The 23642-nt window shown below is 36.8% G+C and overlaps 2 protein-coding genes across 3 annotated transcripts in view; one reads left to right on the forward strand and one right to left on the reverse strand.

The window, feature by feature from the left end:
* The window catches only part of LOC119784526 (midasin-like), a 7732-nt gene extending 1402 nt beyond the window's left edge, over positions 1 to 6330 (forward strand). For both annotated transcript variants that reach the window (XM_038286618.1, XM_038286619.1), the window contains exons 4-10: positions 663 to 744; positions 838 to 1305; positions 1413 to 1545; positions 4797 to 5393; positions 5464 to 5607; positions 5689 to 5723; positions 5796 to 6330. In XM_038286618.1, coding sequence (XP_038142546.1) covers positions 663 to 744; positions 838 to 1305; positions 1413 to 1545; positions 4797 to 5393; positions 5464 to 5607; positions 5689 to 5723; positions 5796 to 5893 — 1557 coding nt within the window. In that variant the 3' untranslated portion in view covers positions 5894 to 6330. The remainder of the gene's footprint in view (positions 1 to 662; positions 745 to 837; positions 1306 to 1412; positions 1546 to 4796; positions 5394 to 5463; positions 5608 to 5688; positions 5724 to 5795) is intronic.
* A 705-nt stretch (positions 6331 to 7035) lies between these two features.
* pola2 (polymerase (DNA directed), alpha 2) lies at positions 7036 to 17503 on the reverse strand. Its single transcript, XM_038286628.1, has 18 exons — positions 17419 to 17503; positions 14171 to 14295; positions 13789 to 13877; positions 13641 to 13698; positions 13422 to 13531; positions 13011 to 13210; positions 11995 to 12083; positions 10439 to 10591; positions 9990 to 10052; positions 9857 to 9908; positions 9635 to 9759; positions 9475 to 9513; positions 9316 to 9389; positions 8395 to 8503; positions 7865 to 7971; positions 7724 to 7780; positions 7525 to 7651; positions 7036 to 7450 (listed from the first exon to the last, which is right to left on the reverse strand). Exons 1-18 carry the CDS (start codon positions 17501 to 17503, stop codon positions 7298 to 7300), a joined length of 1815 nt encoding a protein of 604 aa, XP_038142556.1. The 3' UTR covers positions 7036 to 7297.
* Between the last annotated feature and the right edge of the window lie 6139 nt (positions 17504 to 23642).

The following is a 23642-nucleotide window of genomic DNA, read 5'->3' on the forward strand; positions in this document are numbered from 1 at the left end:
TTTGCCAAAATTATTTTAAGGAACAGCACAAATATGTGGAAGAAGTCAAAGGAAACTGAACCTGAACTTTCTGGCAAGTGTTGGAACATGGTGTTGGCCCTATCATGCCGCATAGAGGCTTTCTAGTGCAGAGACAGGGAACTTAACGAGAGATGGATGGAGAAAAGAACATATAAAAGGCTGAAAATGAGTCAAACAATCTCACTCTAGCCTCACTTTATTTGCCAATCCGATATAAAAACAATGTTCCCCAATGCTGACCTTTCATTCAAAGTTTTAACTTTTTGCAATAAAAAAAACGATGAAAGTTTGAGTTTTTAAAGGTGAGGTCCTGGTAGATAAAAACCCTTAAAAACTTGCAGCAAAAGATTGTTTTGATAAGTTTTTACTCACAAAAGCTTAATACAAATAGATTTAAGATATTTTAAATGATTAAATTTTTTAATGATTTTCAATCGAAGGAAAATGTTCCTCTATTTCCAACCATGAATTACTTTCTTCATCTATTAACTTTCAAAACAAATACATGTTTAACAGAAAGAATCTCAAGATTATATTTTCCTCATTAGTGCCTTTTTTCTGGTTTTTCTACAAAGTTCTTATAATGCAGACAGCCTTTATTCTGCATTACACACTATTTTTAATGCTTATTTCCACAACAGAGGATGGAGGACTGTCTGAATTCACGACAGAATAAAGATCAAGTGTCAACAGCAACAGTTGGTGAACCATTGATTTCAAAAGGTTTGTTTTCATCTTTTGGTGCTTGAATATATCTTATTATAATTTAAACTAGAAACCTGGAGCTCCTTCTATAAAGCCTATTTTTATTTACAGATCCTTATATGAGGTCAAAAACATCTGACGCTCCTCAAACTTATATGGAAGAGAAATCTGCTGATGGTGAAAACAATTCCTCCGACTATCCCCATCCAGGGTCCTCCTGGCTGACCCAAGCAGGCATGGTTCCAGGCTTCCTTAGAGCCCCTTTTCAACCACAAACTTCCTCCCTGTTTCCTCCTCCCAACTTCCCATATTCTCACCTACATCTGCTGCCAAATCTCCCCTCCTCACCTGCTCATCATCAGCCATGTTCCAGAGCCGAAGCAGCAGGCTGGGATCCTCCTTGCTACAACGAAGGCTTTTCTAGAGGATCTGCAGGTCAGCTTCATTCTGAGGAACCGTCAGTACAGAGGGGTTCTCAAACCGTGGAGGAAAACAATGAGACAAACCTGGGAATTTCAAAGAGAGTAAGAGGTGGTGAAGTTAGAAGACGTTTGTCCACTGAGCTCGACATCAAACCAGGTAAGAGGATGACAAAAAAAAACAAAAAACGAGGAAACTAACTCTGTTTTTAAGTAAAATGGATTCAGATGAATCTCTTTTATCAATCTTTTCTCCACATCATGAAGTCCGTCTGTCCAGTGGACATGCAGAAACCAGTGAGAGCGACAGAGATTCCAGTCTGACTAGCAGAGAAAAGAAGACAAAGAAAGGAAAAACAAAGCCTTCATCCTCAGAGTCAGAAAGATCTGGTTCTCAGAAGTAAGAATCTAGTAGAATCTATTATGACAAAAATTTAGCTCGGTGTAAATGTTTTAATAATCCTTTATTTCTGGACGCTTTGTATTATTATAAGGTGATTGTTTTTAAGTTGTTGCTTTAAGGCTTTTATAATAGCATCAAACACTAAGTCATCCTTTGATTTAAGGAGTTTTTTTTTTTTTTTCTAAATGAGGGATGTGGCTTAAAAATACTAAATAGATTGACCAATGTCTGTAAAAATGAGTAAAATCTGATAGATTAACGAATGCTGGTAGGTCACATTGTTTCTGTCTTAAAGTGTATAAGGCAGATACCAGAGATGGGAAGTAACGAAGTACAAATACTTCGTTACTGTACTCAAGTAGATTTTTCTGATATTTTTACTTTACTTTACTGCTTATTTTTATGGCGACTTTTTACTTCTACTCCTTACATTTTTACACAAATATCTGTACTTTCTACTCCTTACATTTTAAAAAATTGGCTCGTTACTTTAGTTTTGAATCATTTCAATGGAGTTACCGTTATTATTTTTCATGTCATCAATACCAAATTCAATCTAATTGGATGGCAATCTACGTTGCATTTGACGCACCAATACAAGATGAATGGACAGATTCGGCGGTATTCATTGGCGGCAAATCATCGCAGCTTGGTGGCGGTGGCGTTAGCATAGTAGCATGGACGACGAGATGATTGAAAATGAACACAACGGAGATCTAGTCCTATTGGCAGACATCCATTTAAAATGTAGGCAACGGCATGAAAAAAGTGGTTTCTACTTTTACTTTTATACTTTAAGTAAATTTACAAGCCTGTACTTTGTTACTTTTACTTGAGTAAAGAAGTTTAATCAGTACTTCCACTTTTACCAGAGTATTTTTTAACACAAGTATCTGTACTTTTACTCAAGTATGGAAAGTCAGTACTTTTGCCATCTCTGGCAGATACCTTCTTTACAGTTAAACTACATAAAATTGGGGCTGGGATAAAAATCAAGTGAAATCTAAAGTAAACTTAAATATCAAAATTAACCTATTATAATTATCCATAGTTCACTTTAAATGAGCGTTAGCATGGTTGAGCCCAAAATATTCATGAGAACTGATCTAAAGTTATTTTCTTTTTCAGACATTTCTAAAATTATGAAACGTCTGTGCAGTTTTGAATGAAAACATTTATTAAGTTTTTATTTACAGTTAAAATGGTCTGTTGAATAATGACTAATTAATAATGAAAAATACAGTTATTTATTGGCATTACAGTAGTGACATCTTTGCTTCAATTACTGACCAGCGTATTGCACTGGTTTCCTGGTAATGAACTCCCAAGCCTTTACGATTAGAAGGAAATCACCCTCGTCATTAGCTGTGCCCATAAGAAAAAAGGCTGAACATGAACATTAATATTCTTTTAATGTTAAAAGAAACAAGTTAATATAAAATTTACTTTTAATGTACGTTTCCCATTGGTTGGATCGACTTCTACATGATATGACTGTTATGTAAAATGAAACAACTGATGGAATAACTGTAGATATTAAAAAAATGTAAGGTTTAAAAACCCTCTGATGGAAATACAGAGAACAGATTCAGTGCCTGTTTAGTTCATATAAGTCTTTAATAAGTTTTGTTTCCGCAGCTAAAATACAAATGTGGACAAAATTGTTGGCGCCTCTCCTTTAAAGAAAAATAAAACCCCAAATTGGTCACAGAAATAACTTGAATCTGACTAAAGTAGTCATGAATAAAGATTCTATGAAAAAGAACTAATAAAAGTCAGACATTGATTTTCAACCATGCTTCAACAGAATGATTTTAAGAAACTCATTGAACAGGTCTAGACTATAAACCCTTAAAACTTTGTTGTCCAACATTTTGTGTTAATCGCTGAATCAAATAATTCCTGTTACTGTCAATAAGTCTCCTGCTCCTCTTAGCAGGTATTTTGGCCCATTCCTCATGCCAAAACTGATCCAGCTGTCTCAGATTTGAAGATTATCTTTTCCAGACGACATGTTTCCGTTTCTTACAAAGATGCTAATTAGCATTTAGGTCAGGTTCATAGAGGGACACTTCAGAATAATCCAATTTTTTCGTCTTAGCTATTCCTTGTTGTTTCTATCTGTATGTTTTGAGTCAGTATTCCGTTGAAGATTCATGACCTGAGAGTAAGACTAAGCAGCACATTTCTCTCTAAAATCACTTGATGGTCTGGAGATTTCATTGAACCTTGCAGAGGTTCAGACACCCTGCCCCAGATGAAGCAAAGCAGCCCCAGAGCATAACAGAGCCTCCTCCATGTTTAACAATAGGGACAGGGTTATTTTCTTAATATGCTTTTTAAAATTTTTCCACCTTTGAACATAGAGCTGATGTGCCATGGCTAAAAGTTCCATTTATGTCTCATCTTTCCAAAGAACGTTCTCCCAGAAGCTTTGTTGCTTGTTAACATGTAGTTTAGCAAATTCCAGTCTGTCTATTTTACTGTTCTCAACTATTGGTTCCTCCTTGGTCCATTTGGCTCAAACAATGACGGATGGTTTCATCTGAGACTGATGTTCCTTGAGCTTGAAGTTCACCTCTGATCTCTATTTTGTTACCACTCATATCATCCGTCCCTTTGACTTGTGATCAATTTTCCTCCTACACACCATGTCAGCAAACAGCACAAGGACTACCTGTAGCCCTATATATAGGCAAACTAACTGATTACAAGATTGTAGACACCCGAGAGGCTAATTATTGGACACACCTTGATTTAACACGTCCATTTGATCACAATATTTTCAATCTTTTCTAGGGGGACCATCCTTCTTGTCCAGGCCTCTTTCATTAGTTCATTTTATTGAAATGATTCTGTTGAATCTTGGTTGAAAAGCAGTGCTTGACTTTTATTAGTTTGTATATGTTAGTTTTTAAATTTTTTATTACTATATTCATAGAATTGTTATTTCTTTTGCAAACCTAAACCTTTAACATATTAAACCTTTTTTGGCTAATCAGCCTAACCACAACTTGTTCAAATAAGCATAATACAAACATTTAAAATCAATCTATAATATTTAACTCTGAAAACCTGAAGCTGAAAGTCCTAACCTCATAATAAATCACATAATTAAGGATTCCTTACTTTGAAACCAGAGGTAGCTCTTTGTTAAAGTATCATAAAATCTGTTAGTGTTCCACTGAATCTATAACTGCAGTATGCATGGTGACAGCTCTTATTTCATCTCAACCAACTCTTTTAAGGTCATCCAGGACTTCCAGCAAAATTATTGCTACCCTGTCCCCAGTCGCCGTGCGCTCAGAAACCAACAGCTCCTCAGAGGAAGGAGGGACATTAGGCGGCAGGAGCAGAAAGCGAGGCAAGGGGCTGCGCAGTGGGTCAGTGACACCAGAGAAGGAAGCAGAGGAGCTAAACAGGAGCAAAGAAGATAAGATGACCGAAGATGAATCAGACAGTGAGGTTATAAAAAGTGAGGAGGTAGATGATGAGGAAGGTAACAGCTCTGAGCAAAGCAACACAGAAGAGAGGGATGAAGAGGATGAAGAGGAAAATTCAGGGTCTGAAGATGGAAGGAAAGAGAACAAAGGGACAAGTGAAGAAGGCAGTAATGTGGAGGAAGACGAGGAGGAGAACAACGATGGGGAGGAGGTAAAGGGTGGGATGGAGGATGAAGAAGATGAAGAGCAGCTAGAGAACAGGAAGCAGGATTCTGCCTCTTCGCTGGAGGAAGAAGAGGAAGAGAATGGAGGCAGTGAAAAAGAAGAGGAGCAGGAAGGTCAGCTGAGGAGTGATGAAGCAGGAGACTCAGAAGACAGCATCATCACTCCACATGACAACAGGTATGACAAAGTTAGGGAGAAAACCTCCTGTTTTTAATTTTAACTAAATCACTGAGTCCTTTGGCCTTAGGTCAAAACAGATGAGGAATATTCCAAAGGAAGCAGCTGAAGATGAGGAAGAGGAGAGTAACTCCCAATCTTTAAACAACTCAAAAGAATCCAGTGATGAAGATATAGAGAATCTCCTAGCACCTCAAGAGCCAACAAACAAAACGTACGTTTTTCTTTTATTACATTTTCTCCTTCATAAAACGCACAATGGAATATTTTTCTCATCACTACTTCATGTCTTTAGAGCAAACACTGTGAAAAGTGAAGGGAATCCTAAAGGTAAACACAAACAATAACATGTTGCAGTGATTGATGTCCATCCTTCTGATTCAAACTGCATTTATTTTTCAGCTAAATGTCTCAACCTGGACATCTTCCAAGTGGCCGAAGCCAGCGTGAAAACAGACCATAAAAGTGACTCAGATGAGTTTGATCACTTCTATGACTAAATGATGGCTGAAAAGGAAATAAAACGTCAACTATGCAGTAGAGTGACTTCCTTCACATGGTCGAACAGCACCAGTAGGATCAGGAAACAAGCCAGCAGACTGCAGGAACCTGATGTTATCATCACTAACAGGCATCCTCCATGTTTAGCTGAGAGCCCTGCAGAAGATGGTGATGGGAGCATGTGAACAGGTGAACCTCTACAGGAAAATTTAAATAAACTAAACCATTAAGGGACTGAACTTAAGTTTGCTCTATGCACTTCATATTACAGCAGGGCCGAGCTCAATTTGTGGCAGCAGTTCCGGTGGCTCGTCGGCAAATGGCACGGCGTATTACTGACCACAGCCACTAAATTATTTTTTCATTTAGTTTTTTAATTATTTTTTTGGTATTTTTCTTGCCATTTTCCAGCAAATTACTTATTTATAGTAGTTCTTACTAGATTGTTTTTTTTTTTTTTTTAAATATTGTGATGTTATGGCTTAATAACCTGTATTAAAATGTTTTTTTTTTTTTTTATATTGTGATGTTATGGCTTAATAACCTGTATTAAAATGTTTTTTTTTTTTTTTGTATTGTGATGTAATTGCTTAATAAACTGGATTTAAACTTTTATAATGTCACATTTACTTGATGTCACATATCTCTCTCATATTAACTCATTTTAGATGTAAAGATGAATGCTTAGAGCTAATAAAACCACAAACAGTATTGTATGCAATATAAAACGATAAAAAAAATTTAATGGCGAAATGTGGGCCGTATTTCCACTGTACAGTAACTGTACACATTTCTGCAGCAGTTCGGCATGGGCTGGAGGAGATAAGGAAGCCCGTTTGGTCTGAAGAGGCCAAATTCTGTGAATCTGAGCTGCTGTTTTAGTGATTGGCTTATTTTCTAGCCTCTGGTCATCTCTGTTGCCTTTGCACTTTTTCTACCACTCATTGTTCCAGTGTTTTCCCACTTGAACTGAATGAAGTAGATAAAAACATGTTCTACTTTAGTGACATAAATCTCTAAAATATATATATATAACTGTTTAATCCCATTTATTTTTTAGCTTTTATGAGCTTCAATCTGGAAATTTGAGTTCAAGTAGATTTTAACTGAGAGAAGATGAAAAAGCACAAAAAACCCTGGATTGTGGAAAATGTATTTATTTTATAACTTTTTTAATAAATCAGCAAAGAGATGGATCTGCAGATTCTAGACAAAACAAAACTGTATAAATTAATTCCTTTATTTCTGAAATCAACAGCCCACTAGATGTTTTTGGAATAGAAAAATAGACCAACATTTATTATGATTTCAACAGCAATGACAAACTTTTGAATTTGTTGTAAGAAAAACAGAAAACGTGTAACTAATAAAGCTAATTTTACAGCTTTTTATGTTTGACTGCATCATATTTTAACCACCTGAGCAGTTAAACACGGACTCGCCCTCTTGCCGTCGTTGGCCGTAGCGCTGCGCTGGATGAGCAGCCTGCCGTACGTCCCTCCCACCTGGCCTTTGGTGAGCCGTCCAGGATTCACGCACACACAGCCCCCCACATCCTGACAATGCAAGGTAGGTGGGTTCAGAAAAGCAATAACATGGCTGAACATGTTTCTCCGGAATAGTTCCGTACCTTCACAAAGTAACGCAGCTCCGAAGGAACGACAAGAACATCTGGAGTGAGCAACATGTGGCCGAAAATCTGGAACTTCTCATAATCCATGTTCACCTCTTCCGTGGGCGGATACAGCGGGTAGAAGCTGCAGAACAGAACAGAAATCAGTGTTTGCAGTCTTGAAAAACAGGAAAGTGACAATTTTGGGGACCTTTACCTCCTCTGAGTCAGCATGTGGTTCAGGATGCGGGAAAATCTGTCAGAGCCAGTGCCGCTGCAACGACCATAAAGCTTTACTTATTTAACTCGGATGAGAGCAAACAGGAATCAGAAAGAAGGACCTGAGGGTGCTCCTCACCGGCTGATCTCCTCGGCTCCCATGTGGAAGAGGATGTCGGTGGATGTCAGACCAAACGTCACTCCGTCAATCAGCAGGGTGCAGGGGTCAGGAACCAGGGTGACTCGCTGCAGGACAGAAAGAAATATCAGAGAGAATGCACTGCAAATACGATCTGAGCAGGTAATTAAGATATTCTTATTATATATTAAAATAGGATAATTAGATGCTATGCACTTGAAATAAGACAATGCATTTTTTTTTCTTATTTCAAATGCAAAACGTTTGATTCCATTGACAAATTGTCTCACTTCAATTCAAGAAAAAAAAGCACTTATTTTACTGACTTAGACTATTATTTTGCAGTGATGAAGACTTATGTGACTCCTGAGACATGATAATGTAACAGAAAAACTAAATGATTAATCTCAGGTAGATTATGTATGAATAAAAATTACAAAAGGATGCGTTTTTTTTGCTGCATCAGCAAAAGAGAAGAAGTCTGCCTAGTTCAGATAATCTTCCAAATTTGTTTGTGAGAGAGAAGAGACCTGGGCCTGGTCCTTGCTGAGGTTCGGCAGGACGAATGGAGGCTGTGGGTAGATGAAGTCGTGATGGATGTCTCTCTGGGAGGGGACAAACACCAACTGACAGCCAACACTTCACAAGAGAGAAATAAGAAGGTTTTAGGTTTAGGTGCAGCACCTTATGAAAAATATGGGAGGCAAGTCTTTTTTTTTTTTTTTTGGCATAATCGTCTGTACAGCATGAGTTATTTTCAGAAGGATGGCTTGTTATAAGAATTAAAGTCAGACCCAGGATCTGAAAAGGATCAATCCTCTGAAAACAAGGATCTACTTGGATTGAACAGGTTATAATTGGATGATGAAAAAAAATCAATGGGATTTATTTATGTTTTTATATTTTTATATTTATTTATGATTTATGTAGTCATACGAGTAAACAAACTCGTCACAAGGATTCTTAACAGGAGGCTGTTTCTGTTTCTCTGGCATGCATTTAAACTCGAGGCCTTTATTCATTACAGGAGGGTTTTTAATTCGGTCCTTTTCAGCTTTTGCAGTGATTTTAAGGATGGGTTGCTAAGCTCCTCTTAGTGTGAACTGTAGCTTTTCCTTTTTTTATAGAAAGCAGTCAAGATGACATTAAAATGATCTAATCTACTGGAAATAATAGCTTTCACAAATTAGTTTTATAGGAATGAATAATGTTCTTATTTTAGGCACCAACAATACAAAAAAGTGCCGATACAAACACGATACTATAGCTGGAGCACAAAAAATACATTCTGAAGAAAAACGTAAGTATGCTGGAAAACCCAGAGATGCAATGATCAGAAACAGCGTAATAGGAAAGAACCGGCAGCTTGGGATCAAAGCAGTAGGAGATGTCGGTTGGTTTTTTGTAAAAAGCCAACAGCTGTGAGGTTTAACCAGCGTTTTGTGACATACCTCCTGGTTCCGTCCAAAATGCTTTCAACACATCTGAAAAAAATCGTCTCAAACATCTCGGTGACCTGGGCTTTCTGTGAGACACACAGATGGATGGATGTCACACTTAAACTGCTTCAAACATGGAGGCTAAAATAGATAAAAGAAACTGAAACATACCTCGATTTGTTCATGCTTGGAATCCACAAAAGGACCCAACTAGAGAAGAAGAACAAAGGTCACGCTCACCACTTATTTATGACTCTGTAAATAAACTAATTTAGAAGCTTTTCCTTCACACTGATAAAAGCGTTTTCCAATAAGTACTCAGAAGATTTACCAGCAGGCAGACGTCAGGACGATCTCTGACAATGATACTGATCAGGTCTAGTAGGGGGTCAAAGGTCAGGCTGTCAGAAGGTGTGTATGGTCCACAGGCCACCAGGACGTTCAGAGGCTCTGCCACTGAATCAGAAGTAAAATAAAAATTCACAGATGAATTCTAAACAGTAATTTGAAAAAATGATGCAAAACCTACAACTAACCGCTGTCTCTTATTTACCTTCATCAGTCTCCATTTTTACATTGTTGTTATAAAACGGAAGAGGAACTCCCTAAATAAACACAGGATTAATTCATGATGCAGAAACGGCTCAAAGTAATAAAAAGAGGAGAAATCAAAATGTCCGTCTGACCTCATAAAGCTTGGAGGCCACAAATTTCCTTCCTGTTGTGTTCATCCCTTCCATCACCACCACCTGGAAGAAGAGAAGGTGTTCAGAACAAACGGTGTGCTTATTTCTAAAGTAGACGCTCCTGCACCCTTTTCCAGTCTGCATAAGGAACAGTGATGGGTGAAAGGATGCCAGTAAAGAAAAGTTAATGGATAACTGTCGGAGTTCTCGGTCAGACGTCGGCTCTGTCTCCAGCCGTCGTCCTTGGCATTCCCCGTTTTCTCTTGGTGGCCATATAACCTGCTGCACACTGACCTCAGCGCAGAGGCAAAGGAGAGACCACCATTCTGATTATCAGTGTCACATAAAACACTTTAAAGAACCACTATTGCTGATATTTTTAGAATAAATGCATCAAATAGAAAACAGCTCTCAGTTCAGACCATATCAGCTGGTTTTCATCAGCTCACCTGACCAGGAAAGAGGGAAAATTCTTTAAGCTCAGACAGGTCAACTGGAACCTGCTGACCGCCCTGCTCTGGCCCCGCCTCCAGAAGAACCGACTGAGCATTCAGTTTACCGTTACTGTCGCAGCAAACCTGACCCAACACTGTTATACTGTCCTGGAGGGGAGAAACACAGAATCAGTGAGGTAGACAGTCAGCTCACCCCATTAAACAAAACACCCTGAAGAAGGTTTAATGACCAGGATGGTTCTGGACAAGGTACGTTCTAATAGGAGCAGAAATGTTTTCAATCGAGGACATATGTGTGGTCATCTGATGTTTACCTAATGACTACACCTAGAAGGTTTACTCTGGAAGCTCCTGCTTCATCTTTCTTTACACTAGAAGTAATTTGTGAGTCTCTACTTCTCTCTATGAAAGTTTAACGTCAGTCCTGGATGTTACCAGAGGACAGCCTTAAGGACAACAGTTCACAGCTGATGTGAATGTTGGTTCTCCATGTTTTGGACTTCATACAAAATTTTTTCTTTTCTCCTACACTGCCAACATTCTTGATCACTGCTGCACTTTATAAATGGCAATGTTCATTTCACTGTTGTAAGCTGCTCTATTGAAAAGCTTTATGCATCAAAATTTTTATTTTTGTATACATCCGGTGTATACAAAATGACAATAAAGTTATTTTGTAAATGTGTGAATTCGGGACATTTGTTCTCTGTCTTTCCTGCTGCTAGAATGTTTTTGTGCTAAATGAAAATTAGCCCCTTATTCTTTCATTTCCAACTTTGACTTCTTCCGCTGGCGGTTATGAAAAATCCAAAGAAAAGCTGCACCTTCTTATAAACTGCATGGTTCAAAGTGTAGGAAAAAAGTAGTGGCTTATAGTCTGGAAAATACGATAATTAGAATAAATGTCTGCATTATCTCTTTATATGTTTTTATGGATATCTAACAGCCTGTTTCTTGTCAAAAGCTATTGTTTTTAATAAATTTGTCAACCCCCCTCCCCACCCAAAAAAATAACAATTTCCAAAAAGAAGCCATTCAATTTATAACCACTGTGAATAAAAAAATGTTGAGATATGTCTGTTTTTAGCCTCACAGGCTCCAAAGGAAGGTCCTAAGAGATAAGAATGAGTTACACAGCCTCCTTCATGGTGTGCAAAGGGTATATTAACCTAACAGGGAATGGCAATGATGAAATCAAGTTGTTTTGCTTCAATGTTCAAGTGTAAGAAAGCTCCTTATGCAGGGGGTGGGTTGGTTCCCCTGGGGGGAGTGTGTGATTTTGTAAAATGTATAAATGTTTGTATAAATGTATGTGCTGAGCTTGCCGCAGTCAGAAGCTCCATCCCTCCGTCTGAGAAAGTTAAATAAATTTCAACCTTATTTCTTGCAAGAAATGCCTCTGCCTCAGCTTCCTAACTTCACCCCACTTTGAAACTGTTCGCTTCACACCTGACTCTATAAACATTGATTTCTAAATAAAGACTGGTCGGCTGACCGATGTCAAGGCAATGATTTCCATGTTGAAGCTTCTTAGAGAAAGTGTTATGAACCTGAGCGGGCAGAGAGGCAGCTGAGAACTCCTCAATGTTGAAGTGAGACCTCAGGCTTTCTCCCAGCTCTTCTATCTTCTCTGTCAACACTGGAGGAAAAAATAAACAACAAGAGAAAAAACAACGGAGGATGAACAACTGGATGGTAGAGGCATGGATGATTGAAGAAGACTGATAGCTGGAAACAGAGAAGATAGTGAAGAACACTAAGGGTTCAGCACTAATAGGGATCTTTGACTCTGAGAACTAAATGACATTCTTTACATATTCGGAATAAAAATAAGTCTAATTATTTCAATCAGAGTAGAACTTTGTCTCAATAAGGAGACAAGAACGGACTGAGAGAGACTCGTGCATTTTGAGCAAGAAATGATGTCCATACCTAAACGGAAGTGTTAAAAGTAGGGCTGGGTAAAAAAAAAATCGATTTAATCGATTTTGAATCAATTCCTTTACATTTTTGCAAAATCGATGTCTAGGGAATGAGATTGATTATTTTTATAGTGATGCACGTGATGTTCAAATTCAAATGAGCAGGAAAGATGCTCTCAAGATGACTTCAAGCCAGACAGCTGCAAATATAGAAAATAGGTTGACTGAAGACATTAGCCTATGGGAGCTGACCAGCAATCACCCTGTAGTTGTTACAGACAACACTGCAAATATAGTTTGTGCAGTGAAGATAATGCAGCTCATGCATGTCTGCTGTTTCCCCACTGTGTGACGTCTGCTCGCTCAAGTGAGGCTTAACCTTTTCACAAACAACTTTGCACTTTTGAGACAGTTTGGTTCACATCTCAGGTTTAAACTTTGCGTTTAATATGACAGGAAAAAATAAAATACATGAGTGTTTTGAAACACAGTATAACCACTTTCATTATTGTAAAAACAGATTGGATCGCAATTAATCGATTTAGAACCCTATGAATCAAAATCAAATCGATTCAGGACTTTGGCTAAAATACCCAGACCTATTTAAAAGAGACTATAAATTTGTTTGTGAATGTGCTGTGTACCATTTCGAACATCTCGCAGCCTTTGGAACATGTATTTATAGCTGCTGCGGAGGGAGTCCTCTGGCCCCTCTAGAAGATCCACCTGGACACCTGCACCCGGATCCTTCCTGCCCGTCCAACGGGCCCCCTGCACGGCCCCAAACGTAACCACTACCTCTCCTTTACTTCCTCGTTGGCTGTACTTGTGGGAAGGGGTTACACTGTCGGGGAAAAGACAGATCTTTATTGGAATACTGATATATTTTACATTATTTATTAAAAGCTTTATTTTAAAGCTTTCGTTTGGGTATTGACTTCAATGTCTTTAATTGGTTGAAAACTAAAAATAGTAATGCATGGCAAAGATGGAAGTATTGGATTAAAAAAAAAAAAAGTAAAGCAACTTGTTTGCATTGTGTAGCTGATAAATACCTGGGGGAAAAGTTTGCAGGAGACAGCAGCAGGCCTGGGCTGGTCAGCAGGGCGCTGGATCGTTTGGGTTGAGGATGCTCTGGGGTGGAGAGAGCTCGCTTCTGAGAGCCCTGTACGACAACAGACCAACAGATTTCAGCTTATCGCTTTAGAGTTTCTTTGACTGTTTAAACACGGGTATTGAAAAAGACTAAATGACAAAACCGTGACTGATTTTACCTTCCCTGGAGTGGAATAAGAGTCCAAAAGATTCTCTTCCTCTTCTTCTTCTTTTATTCTGAAGAAAGACGTTTGTCAAGGTCTGCAATCCCCTCCTACCGCTCATTACCAAAACACGGGAATTTTTTATTTTTGGTGTGAAGGATACATATCTTGCAATGAATTAATATCTATGGGTCGGCTGTAACTGTCGTCTTTCCTTGAGCTGGATTTGGATTTGTTCCTCTTGTTTAGGAACTGGAAGAAGAAGAAAAAAAAATAGAATAAATCCAAAACAGAACAAAATTGGATCTTTATAATGCAATATGCAAAATTAGATTGACACCACGCGAAACTAGGCAGGAATATAAACCATCAGAATGACGGATGGAAGAATATTGCTCTTTGTAATCTAAAGCTAATGAAGCAGTTGATTTGATTCATTTAGGATTTTTTTTAAACATCATGAATCAAAATATCAGCTTGATAAGAGCTAAGGTAAAATACTGGGTAGATAGATGTGACTAGATATCAGTAAGTACAGTTGTTACCTCATGCTCGAAGTGCTCCAGGTTGTCCAGGGTGAGTTTGAGGCCATCCTTTGTGGTACTGTAGGCGACCCACTCAAACAGCATCTGCTCTGCCTGCGTCCTGCTGCAGATGCACAGTTCAACCACTGTGGAGCACAATTAATAACATAGATAAGATCAAGAGGAGCTGCACTATTCAAATTATTTATATGTTTGCTTCTAATTTCAAGTTAAAACCACAGTGATAAGTGTTTGTTTTTAGTTTTATGCGACAGACATATCAGTGCATCATTGTAAAGGGGAAATAAAGGTGAGTTTCTAAATGTTACACTAAGAAAACTAGAGACGTTTGAAGTAAAATTTAAATTGAATTCCCTTTAATTTAATACCAATAAATAAATGAAAGTACAACAACTAGCCTTTAGCAGTAATGTGATGGATAAATAAAAATAATAAAGTGATTTCATCTCAGTAGGAATCCAGATTTTCTAAAGAAAAATCTAGGTCTGGAGAACATTAGTGGCCAATCTTTCCTTCCACATCCGTTTAAGGGAAAAACCAAGCCGACTGCAGATAAATCTGTGGATAACCTTTAAATAAGATTCGACACAATATCTCAAACTTTTAAAGGTTTAATAAATGAAAATAATCCATCACAAGGGAAAACCAACAAAGACCTCCATGCACACAGAGAATCAGCCAATAGCCTCATTGCTGGAGGAGCTTGAGAGATGCACAGCTCAGGTAAGATAATAAGTTAAATACTAATAAGGATGTTTTCTGGAAGAGTGGTACAAAAAAGCATGTAGATGTGGTCAAAACAAAAAAAAAGATCTATAAAATATCACGAAGTACATGGAATCTGCTAAGTACAACTACAAGATTACCCTGAAATAAAGTTGGATAGAAGCAGCTACACTTGAGACAAATGTAAACAAAGCTGGAGCTTCCATGGAAAGGTCAGGATCAAAGATTATCACTCAGCTAAGACACAAGTTTGGACCACAAACAGTTCAAAACTGGAACCAAGTCCTGACAAGTGGTATTCACAGACAGTCCTGATCCAGAATCTGTGTTCAGATGTGTTACTCTGACAGAGGTCTGCAGATGAAGGGTCTCCTAAACATGTTTCAGATTCATTTCTAATTCCCAATGCAATGCATTAAGGTTTATAGTTCTGAAATTAAATAATCTAGCTATAATTAAAATGTAGGTACAATTATGATTATTTTTTTCTAAATGAATAGCAGTAAAGAACTACAATATGGAAGTAAAGGCCCATTCATACCTCACGTAAAAGACGGATACGGATACGTGTGGAGTGTTTCATACGTTCTAACCGTCGATTTCGCCCGTACTTTGACACGAAATTTGGGAGCTTACGCTTACGGACGAAACGGATCAATACGGAGCAATACTACCGGAAACGGTGAGGGCGCTATTGAGTTTTTAGTACAAAATGTCAACAAAATCACAAAGAAGGTTAGAAGTCATGAGGATTGCATGTGGGATGGTCGTTTGGTGCATGGCGCGTGTTTTGAAGCTGCTTATGGAGAAATGTCTTGGGCCGTGAGTAGTGAGGAAACAGGAAGCGATTCTTGTGGGGTGGAAGAGGGAAATAGTGACAATGAAGGTTGGAAAATAGCAACATCAAAAAATGAGAAAAAGCGGAAAAAACAGAGATCAGTTCAAGGGGAATCTAGTTCAGAACAATCCAGTGATGATCATTCCATACATTCCACAGCACAACAAAATGAATTCAAAGTCATATTCAAAGTCGTTAATCAGGCAGACTCTTTTACAAATTGGAATCCGGTTCACTTAACAAAAACCATCAATAAACTTGTCGGAGAAGTCAAAGGTGCCAGAATTCTGTACAGTGGAGACCTGCTAATTAACTGCAGAGACAGCGCCCAGCAAGGCAAAGCAATACGTATCAACAAAATTGACGGGATAAGAGTTCAGTGCAGCCTAATGGAGAACAAAAAGATCAGCAGGGGAGTCATTGGAGGAGTTCCTCTAAAAATTTCTGAAAAAGAGATTCTGGAAAACATAAGCGGTGCAAAAGTAAAAGAAGTAAAACGGTTAAAAACAACAAGAAACGGAGAAAGATCTGACAGTTTATCTGTGCTAATTAAATTCGAAGAAGAGCAATTACCAAGCAAAGTATTCATCGGTTACATAAGCTATAATGTCAAAATCTACAATCCTCCACCATTGAGATGTTTCAAATGCCAAAAATTCGGTCACGTTGCAGCAGTTTGTAAAGGGAAACAGAGGTGTGGAAGGTGTGCAGGAGAACATGAGTACGGAAAATGTGGAAAAGAAGCTAAAATAAAATGCTGTAATTGTGGTGGAGAACATACTGCTGCCTATCGCGGCTGTGAAGCAAGCAAAAGGTCTGAGGAAATTAAAAAAATGAAATTTGAGCTCGGAATAACCTACGCTGAAGCTGCAAAAAGGATCCCATCTCAGTCAGAAAAACCCAAACCTACAGTTCAACACACAGCAAATTCCAAACCTCTAGAGAAATCTCCAAAAATTAATGAAGACTCACTTATTGTTAAAAAGACAAATTTTGTTCTTTTCATGGTAGAAGTAATTAATTGTACTGCACAGACAACAAAAAAAACGGAAAAAATCAAAATAATAGTGAAGGCTGCAGAAAAATATCTGGACATTAAAGATTTGAACTGGGAGATGGTTGGAAGTATGATGGGAGGACCGATGGGACCATCAGAAACTGGCAGAGTTAAGATGACCTAGAGTAAATTAAAATTATATGGGCAAATGTGATTTAGTATTATGTTGGTTTAAGTTACACAGGTTTTTTTTTTTTTTTTTTTTTTTTTTTTTTTTTTTTTTTTTGGGGGGGGGGGGTGAATCGTTTCCTGTTATCTTGCTTTACTCCATATCAGTTGGTGGCGGTAATGCACAATTCACAAGTCTGCCAACCGCCATAAAATCCCATAAGAAGAAGAAGAAGAAGAAGGTTAGAATGCAACAGAATCAGGTCTTGGACCATCGCCATGTTTTGATCAATGACGAATCATTGGCGCCCAGCACTGCCACCTAGAGGAAATACGGGTTATTGCGCACCTCAACGGACGGAGGTATGAAGGAGTCAACGGATAGAACGTACGGACAGAAATACGGACGTGCAGGCCAAACGTGAGGTATGTATAGGCCTTAAGACGCATTCGTTAAGTCACATAAACACACAAAGCATGTGATTGACAGATACAGACTGCAGAGGATAAAACACTCACTCTTGTCGAGGACACAGTCATCTTCACAGGTGATCTCAAAAGTCTCGAGTTCTGCCTTTAAACTCTCTGTAGTTACAAGCGCCATAGTTTCAGCTTTTCAAATATTCGTCTAAATGCCGAGTGTTTCCTTTAGTCGGTTCACTGTCGCGATGGTACGTTAACGGCTAAAGCTAGCTGTCCACGCGCCTCATAACAAAACTAGCAACCCGGTTAAAGTAAAAACACCCGCTAAAGCCCACTATACTGTGAGTGTTAGAAACAAATACAGAGAATCGACGGGATCAGCATAAACAACCCAGTTTCATTTTACCGCGAAAAAAGCCTGTCAGGGTTGGCGGCCGGAAGTTACGTCACTGTAAACGGAAGTAGGGGAGCTCCTAAAATAAAAGCCCATATTCCCACGAATATTATTTTAAATCATATTTTTTTTCAAACCTTTACTGTAAAGTGGCGCTTTAACTTTTATTCTAAAAATAAATAAATAGATAAAATAAAAAAGAAGAAAAATAAATAGCCACAAACAAGTGATAATTATACACATGATGGTAAAGAACGTGCAAATGTTTTGTTTTACATTTTTTGTTTTTGTGTTTCTTACCGATTTTTTTTTTTACTTTTAACCCTGTTCAATCTAATTTAAGAACGTCGGAATTAAAAATATCATTTCATTTATGAGAAACTACTTTTTGTTTCAAATCAGTCCAATCAGTTCAAATTCAATAGAATCCAACGATCTAGTCCCAGATCTACTATAGGATTGTCCTAAATATCGCTATATAATGAGTGAGTAATACAAGTCTTTCAGCAGTAGGAGTCGAACAACATCTGCTCACAATTTTTATTTTTATTTTTTTCTTTTGCTGCTGAAAAACATAATAAATCTTCCACTGAAGCAAAAATGAAAGTTGATTAGTTAAAACCTAAACATTTCCAGGGTATCATGCAAAAAAGATATTGATTATATAATCTATTTTCCATTACTGTAAGAACTAAGTTTGTGCCTTCCTAAAGCTTTCAACTAATTTTTAAAAAAACATCCATATTTTGTAACCTTACAGTTAAAGATATAAAGTATATGGAAAATGTTATCTGCTTTTATTTTTGTACATTGATGGGCTGTTATAGCACATGAATATGCTTTGATCAAAGCCTCCACATTGTGGTTTTGGCTGTTTGCTTAGAGTTGTAGACCTTTTGGAAGCTCACTCTTCACTATCGTCTGGAGTCTTTTACAGCCTCCTGTCTTTTTTCCTGGTGTTTTCCTGTAATTAACTCCATCCATTTGCTTTTTACTTCTGATGTCAGTAACCATACATCATGGTCTAGATGCTGCCGCCAATTTTCCATACTGGGGATGGAACATTAAGTGGAATGAACGCCATTAGCTTTTCCTAACATGGACCAGAAAGTTTAAATCTGGACTCTTTACAAACATAGTAGTAGAGCTCATTTAAGCCTGAGCTATACATCTGTGTGGCTCCTCCAGAGTTTTCCATTGACTTCTAGGGTGCCTTTTTTTAAAGCTCTCAGTAGTTAAATTAAGAAAAAAACCCAACCCGTCACATTTGTTAACTTTTTATAACTCATTCTTTGATAACGTAAAATATTTTTTACCTCCCTGTGTAAGATTATATGTATTTATTTAAGTTTATCATTTTCCTTATTGTTTTTTTCCCCCCCTCAGTGTTCAGGGAGGTTCAGTTTACAGTCTGTCACCACCCATCTGTTTTTGCACAGAAAAATCCTCTAGGTGGTGCTCTTACAAAGCCTCACTGATTGAATCCAAGGTCAATAAATGTAAAGGAAATTCTTATTGTCTTTATTCAGTGCTAAAATAATTGTAGCCATCTTTACTTGAAATTAAGTACTTATAACAGATCAAACTTACAAAAGGAAAAACAAAAAACAAAGTCTGATGTAAAACTGCAGGTGAAACAATTTCAACTTAAAAAAAAATCCTGTTTGTTAAAACTAGGCTGGCAGTAAAAACTTCCTATTCTGAAACATCTTTTTTCTCTTTCTCAAAATCATTTCCTCAGTGGACTTAAACAAGGAAAGATGTTGGATAGAAAAAGATCAGTTATTATTTGAGTTTTCTCTAAAAAGTAGGTTGGTGACAACAACCCGTCTGGTCTGCAGAAACAATATAGGCTACGTTGAACTAGAATGTTTTCTACGTTGTAATGTTTCTGTTTGATCGCCACAATGTGATACAGCTCATTATATAGCTGCCCTAATCCATACTACTCTTCCTGAACAAGTCTTATATTTGGTAATTTTTAACGTATTGTTTCCATGTAAAGTATCTGTTCAGTTCCTATCTCCAATCGGATGTCATAAATATAATCAGGAGAACAGTTTTGCTAAAACAGTAACGCTTTATTTTTCTTATTTGCATGTCAAGATTATTTAAATTTTTTCTTCAATAAAGCTTAAGGAGACACTGGGACTGAATGTAAAAAAGTTGCACAATAACCTTACAGTAGTATAACTTACATTTTTCTTTCTAAGAACCAATCAGCACTGAAGTGTATTTTATTAGGATGATAATTTTGTTTTATAGTCTTTTGGAATCTCTTTAGTTTCTAATCTGACACAACATGACTCCTGGTTAAATTAAATTATTTTAAATCTAAATCTGCCAGGTCAATGCATAATTTTGGTTTCTTAACTAAAAATACATGCTTTTCTTTTTTTTTTTTTGCTTCTGAAATCCTCTGAGGATAAAACAACATTGCATCATTGTCAGATAAAGGCACAGTGTAGAGGCTACATCTTTTACTACTGTGACTGTGCTTCCCATTACTCCCATAGTGGTGCTTTACACCTTTGTTTATCTCCTGAAAAAAATTTTTTCTGCTTTTTTAGATTCCTTTGGATAAGCATGTGGTTTTAATAAGGAAATCTCTTCAGTCATGGGAATAAAATGTTGTTTTCTATTGTCTTAAAAACAGTCTTTACAAGATGGGAATAAATGTTCTGGAACCTAATGTGTTTTCATTCAGAGTTTTTATTGGAAAACTAACCCCCTCCATGTAAAGACCACCACTAGATCTTGGCTGTCAGTCCATTTTTTTTTCTCCCAGCAGTCGTTGTTTACCAGTGGATTTATTCGAGCTGAAGAAGCACGTTACCTCAAAGATGTTTCAATCAGCCCGAGTAACCAAAAAATATTATAAAAATCTACTTAAAATCTCTTAAAGCAAAACTAATGATGAAGAATGACTGGCCTATAGAGATTACTGCAGAATGTAATGTGGTTTAATAAATAATAATAAAAAAAAATTCCTTGAAATTTGAATAGAATTCCCAAGTATTTCTAACACTTCCAAATTAAAGTGGTGTATAAACTAATTTATTTATAATTGATTAAAAATCAGCTAATAGTGCCCAAGTTTCTAAATTAAGTCAATCATGTCCTAAGATTAAATACGCCACAACAATAATAAATGATAAATGGATCTCACAGGAGCTACTACTAACACAGTTATATGCCAACATGGGGGAAAGCGTTTGAAGTCGTTACTAAATCAAAACACAACCATGAACTGGATGCTTTTCTTTTAAAAGTTTCTAGTGGTTTGGATTTGGAGGGAAAAGCAAAGTCGTTTAATAATACCTAAAGCTGTTTATTCTCTTTTTGAACTAGAATTTCCTCCAATCTAAACTAGGTATTATGTAGCATTTATTTTAACACAAAACAAGTTAAAATACCACATTATTAGCTAATGTTTTTCTCCCATTTGTCTTTCTTTTTTCCACGTTATCTCATTAGAAATGTTGTGGCCTTAGACACGATATACTATCTAGATTCAGTTGCTATAAATAAATCTAAACACCTTTAGAACTTGTAGCAGAAGTTAGACACACTAAGCCATAAATCTTTAAATTTATCTATAAATCTATAAATCTTTACAAGGTGATTACCCATAAATAACTCTTTGTATTTCTATCAATAAATCAATTAAACTTTATTTATGGGCTGCTTTGCACTCCCTATAAAACAGGAACAGCTACAGTGGAATCAATATAAGAGCATTTGAAACGGCAAAGTTGAAAAAAAAAAGCAAAGAAAATGAAACTATTGATTAATCCAGCCTGATTCTCCTGTTCTGCTGGAATTAAAGCCTCTACAGTCACTCTTCTATCTGCACTATGCTATCAAAGCATGTTTCAAACAGAAAACTACCATTTGCAGATGAAGAAGGTTTAAACTCCAAGTTCAGTTTTTTATCTATCAGTTTTTCCAGGGTGTTATCTCCGAGCTTAGATATAATACATTCTCTTTGGGGGTTATCTTTAAAGTTAGCTGTGTTCGGATCATAAGACCCACCCTTAAAGGAAGGGGATGAAGAAACACTTCGAAAAGCAGCTTCTTCAAACAAAGCAGTTAATTCATTGGAAACAGGGAGGAGTTGTTCGTCTGTGTGATTTCTACTAAAGCAAACCAAAGAAATCTCATTAAGATGTCAAGAAAATTTTTTCTTTTATCCTCCTAACTGATCTTTGCATTCAAATAAAGATGTTAGTAAGAATCATAAAGACCTATATATTCACCATCCACCTTTTCACTTTTTGCTAACACAAATCAGCCAATCACATTGCAGCATCTCAATGCATTTAAGGTTTATTGGGGATTTCTTTTCAGTATGAGCTCATTACCTTGTGCTGCTACCCACAAATGACTCCCAAATAATGGCCAAAAAAAAAAAAAGAGGAAACGTTTTACGAACTACAGCCTGCATAGGCGTTGCTTTAGACCATGTTGATCCCCTCCTGGCACAATTAATCTGGTTAAATTGCTTCTTTTTTTTTTAATCAAACGTCAAGTTGCCTTTGCGGCCACTATATCTCACTATATCTCAACTCACCTTTGTTAAATCTGCAACAGACGCTTAAAGCTGCTCTAAATGAAAAATAGAGCACAGCCTTGTAAGATGTGCCCAATAAAGTGGCTAATTAGTGCATTTTTTTAACACAATAATTTTTTACATAACTACAAGATACAGAATTAGAGTGTGTTAGTCTACATAAACTCACATTTATTCAGGCTTACTGATTGCTCTAGATAAATAATATCCATCCCGTGCATCATCCAGCTGGTCAGTTTTAACATAAAAGAAACACTTTAAGCTGTCATTGATATTATCAGATGTTTTATTAGTTTATGTTCCTCACCCAAAGAGGTTTCATTTAATCAGCACTCTTGTATTTATCAAGGTATTCATAAAAAAAGCAAAACTTTGCAAGTATATCTCAAATGTCTTTGATCCACAGCCCTGTGTGGAGATTAATTTTATAAGAGCATATTTAAATGTAATAAAACAAAGAAATAAAGGAAACAAACAAACCCTGTCAATGAGCAAAGGTGAATGTACAAGATTTATGACGTCGTTATCGCTTCAGATTCTGACTGTCAAATCTGTGATTTATTACAGTCTGCATAGCTAATGACATCTAACCCATGTTGTGATGCCTGCTCACTGAATGTGGAAAAAAAATCTTACATTTAAAAAGACAAAAAAAATAAATAATTACCAGCCTTTCTCCAGATTAAGCACATTAATCGGCAGACGGGATTTCCTTTTTCTCTCAGGAAAATTAAAAGCTGGAACATTGACATGAAATGCGCTTGTGGGCAGGCAAAGTCTTCTGACTTTTATCTGTAAAAAAGATAACATTTTATTATTCATTTATTACATAAGAAAAAGTTACAAACACTCACTTGGCATATGTGTACTTGTTAGGAAAAACCCAAAGTATGTTCATTATTTACCAACAAAAAAGAGAAATATTACTAAAAATCCATCAGGAATCAGAGATCAGAGCTGTACTAAAAACTTATATGCAGAGGCAACTTGGACTTTTTTTTAAATTAACTCTATCAATATGGAGAGAAGGAGTTTGTGCTCTATAGCATTAGCTCACAACACATGATCTCAAGACACTTTACAAAAAAATACCAAAAAAAATCTATTAAATCATACAAACAGATTGTAACAGATGATAAGTTTTCTATCTAAATAAACTCAGCTGGTAGCCCTAAGTTAATTGCTTAGTTTAACTGCACACAATTTTATTGGATAGAAATATGTGCTGATTAAAAAACTAAAAATAATTGGCTTTTACTATTTATAAAAACATAAGTAATTGGTATAAAATGTACAAAAGGAACATAGAAGCATTGATCCATTAATACTCTTCATGAACCTGTTTTTATGTGC

The sequence above is a fragment of the Cyprinodon tularosa genome, unplaced genomic scaffold, assembly GCF_016077235.1.
Source record: "Cyprinodon tularosa strain WSP-4 unplaced genomic scaffold, ASM1607723v1 ctg228, whole genome shotgun sequence".
NCBI lineage: Eukaryota > Metazoa > Chordata > Actinopteri > Cyprinodontiformes > Cyprinodontidae > Cyprinodon > Cyprinodon tularosa.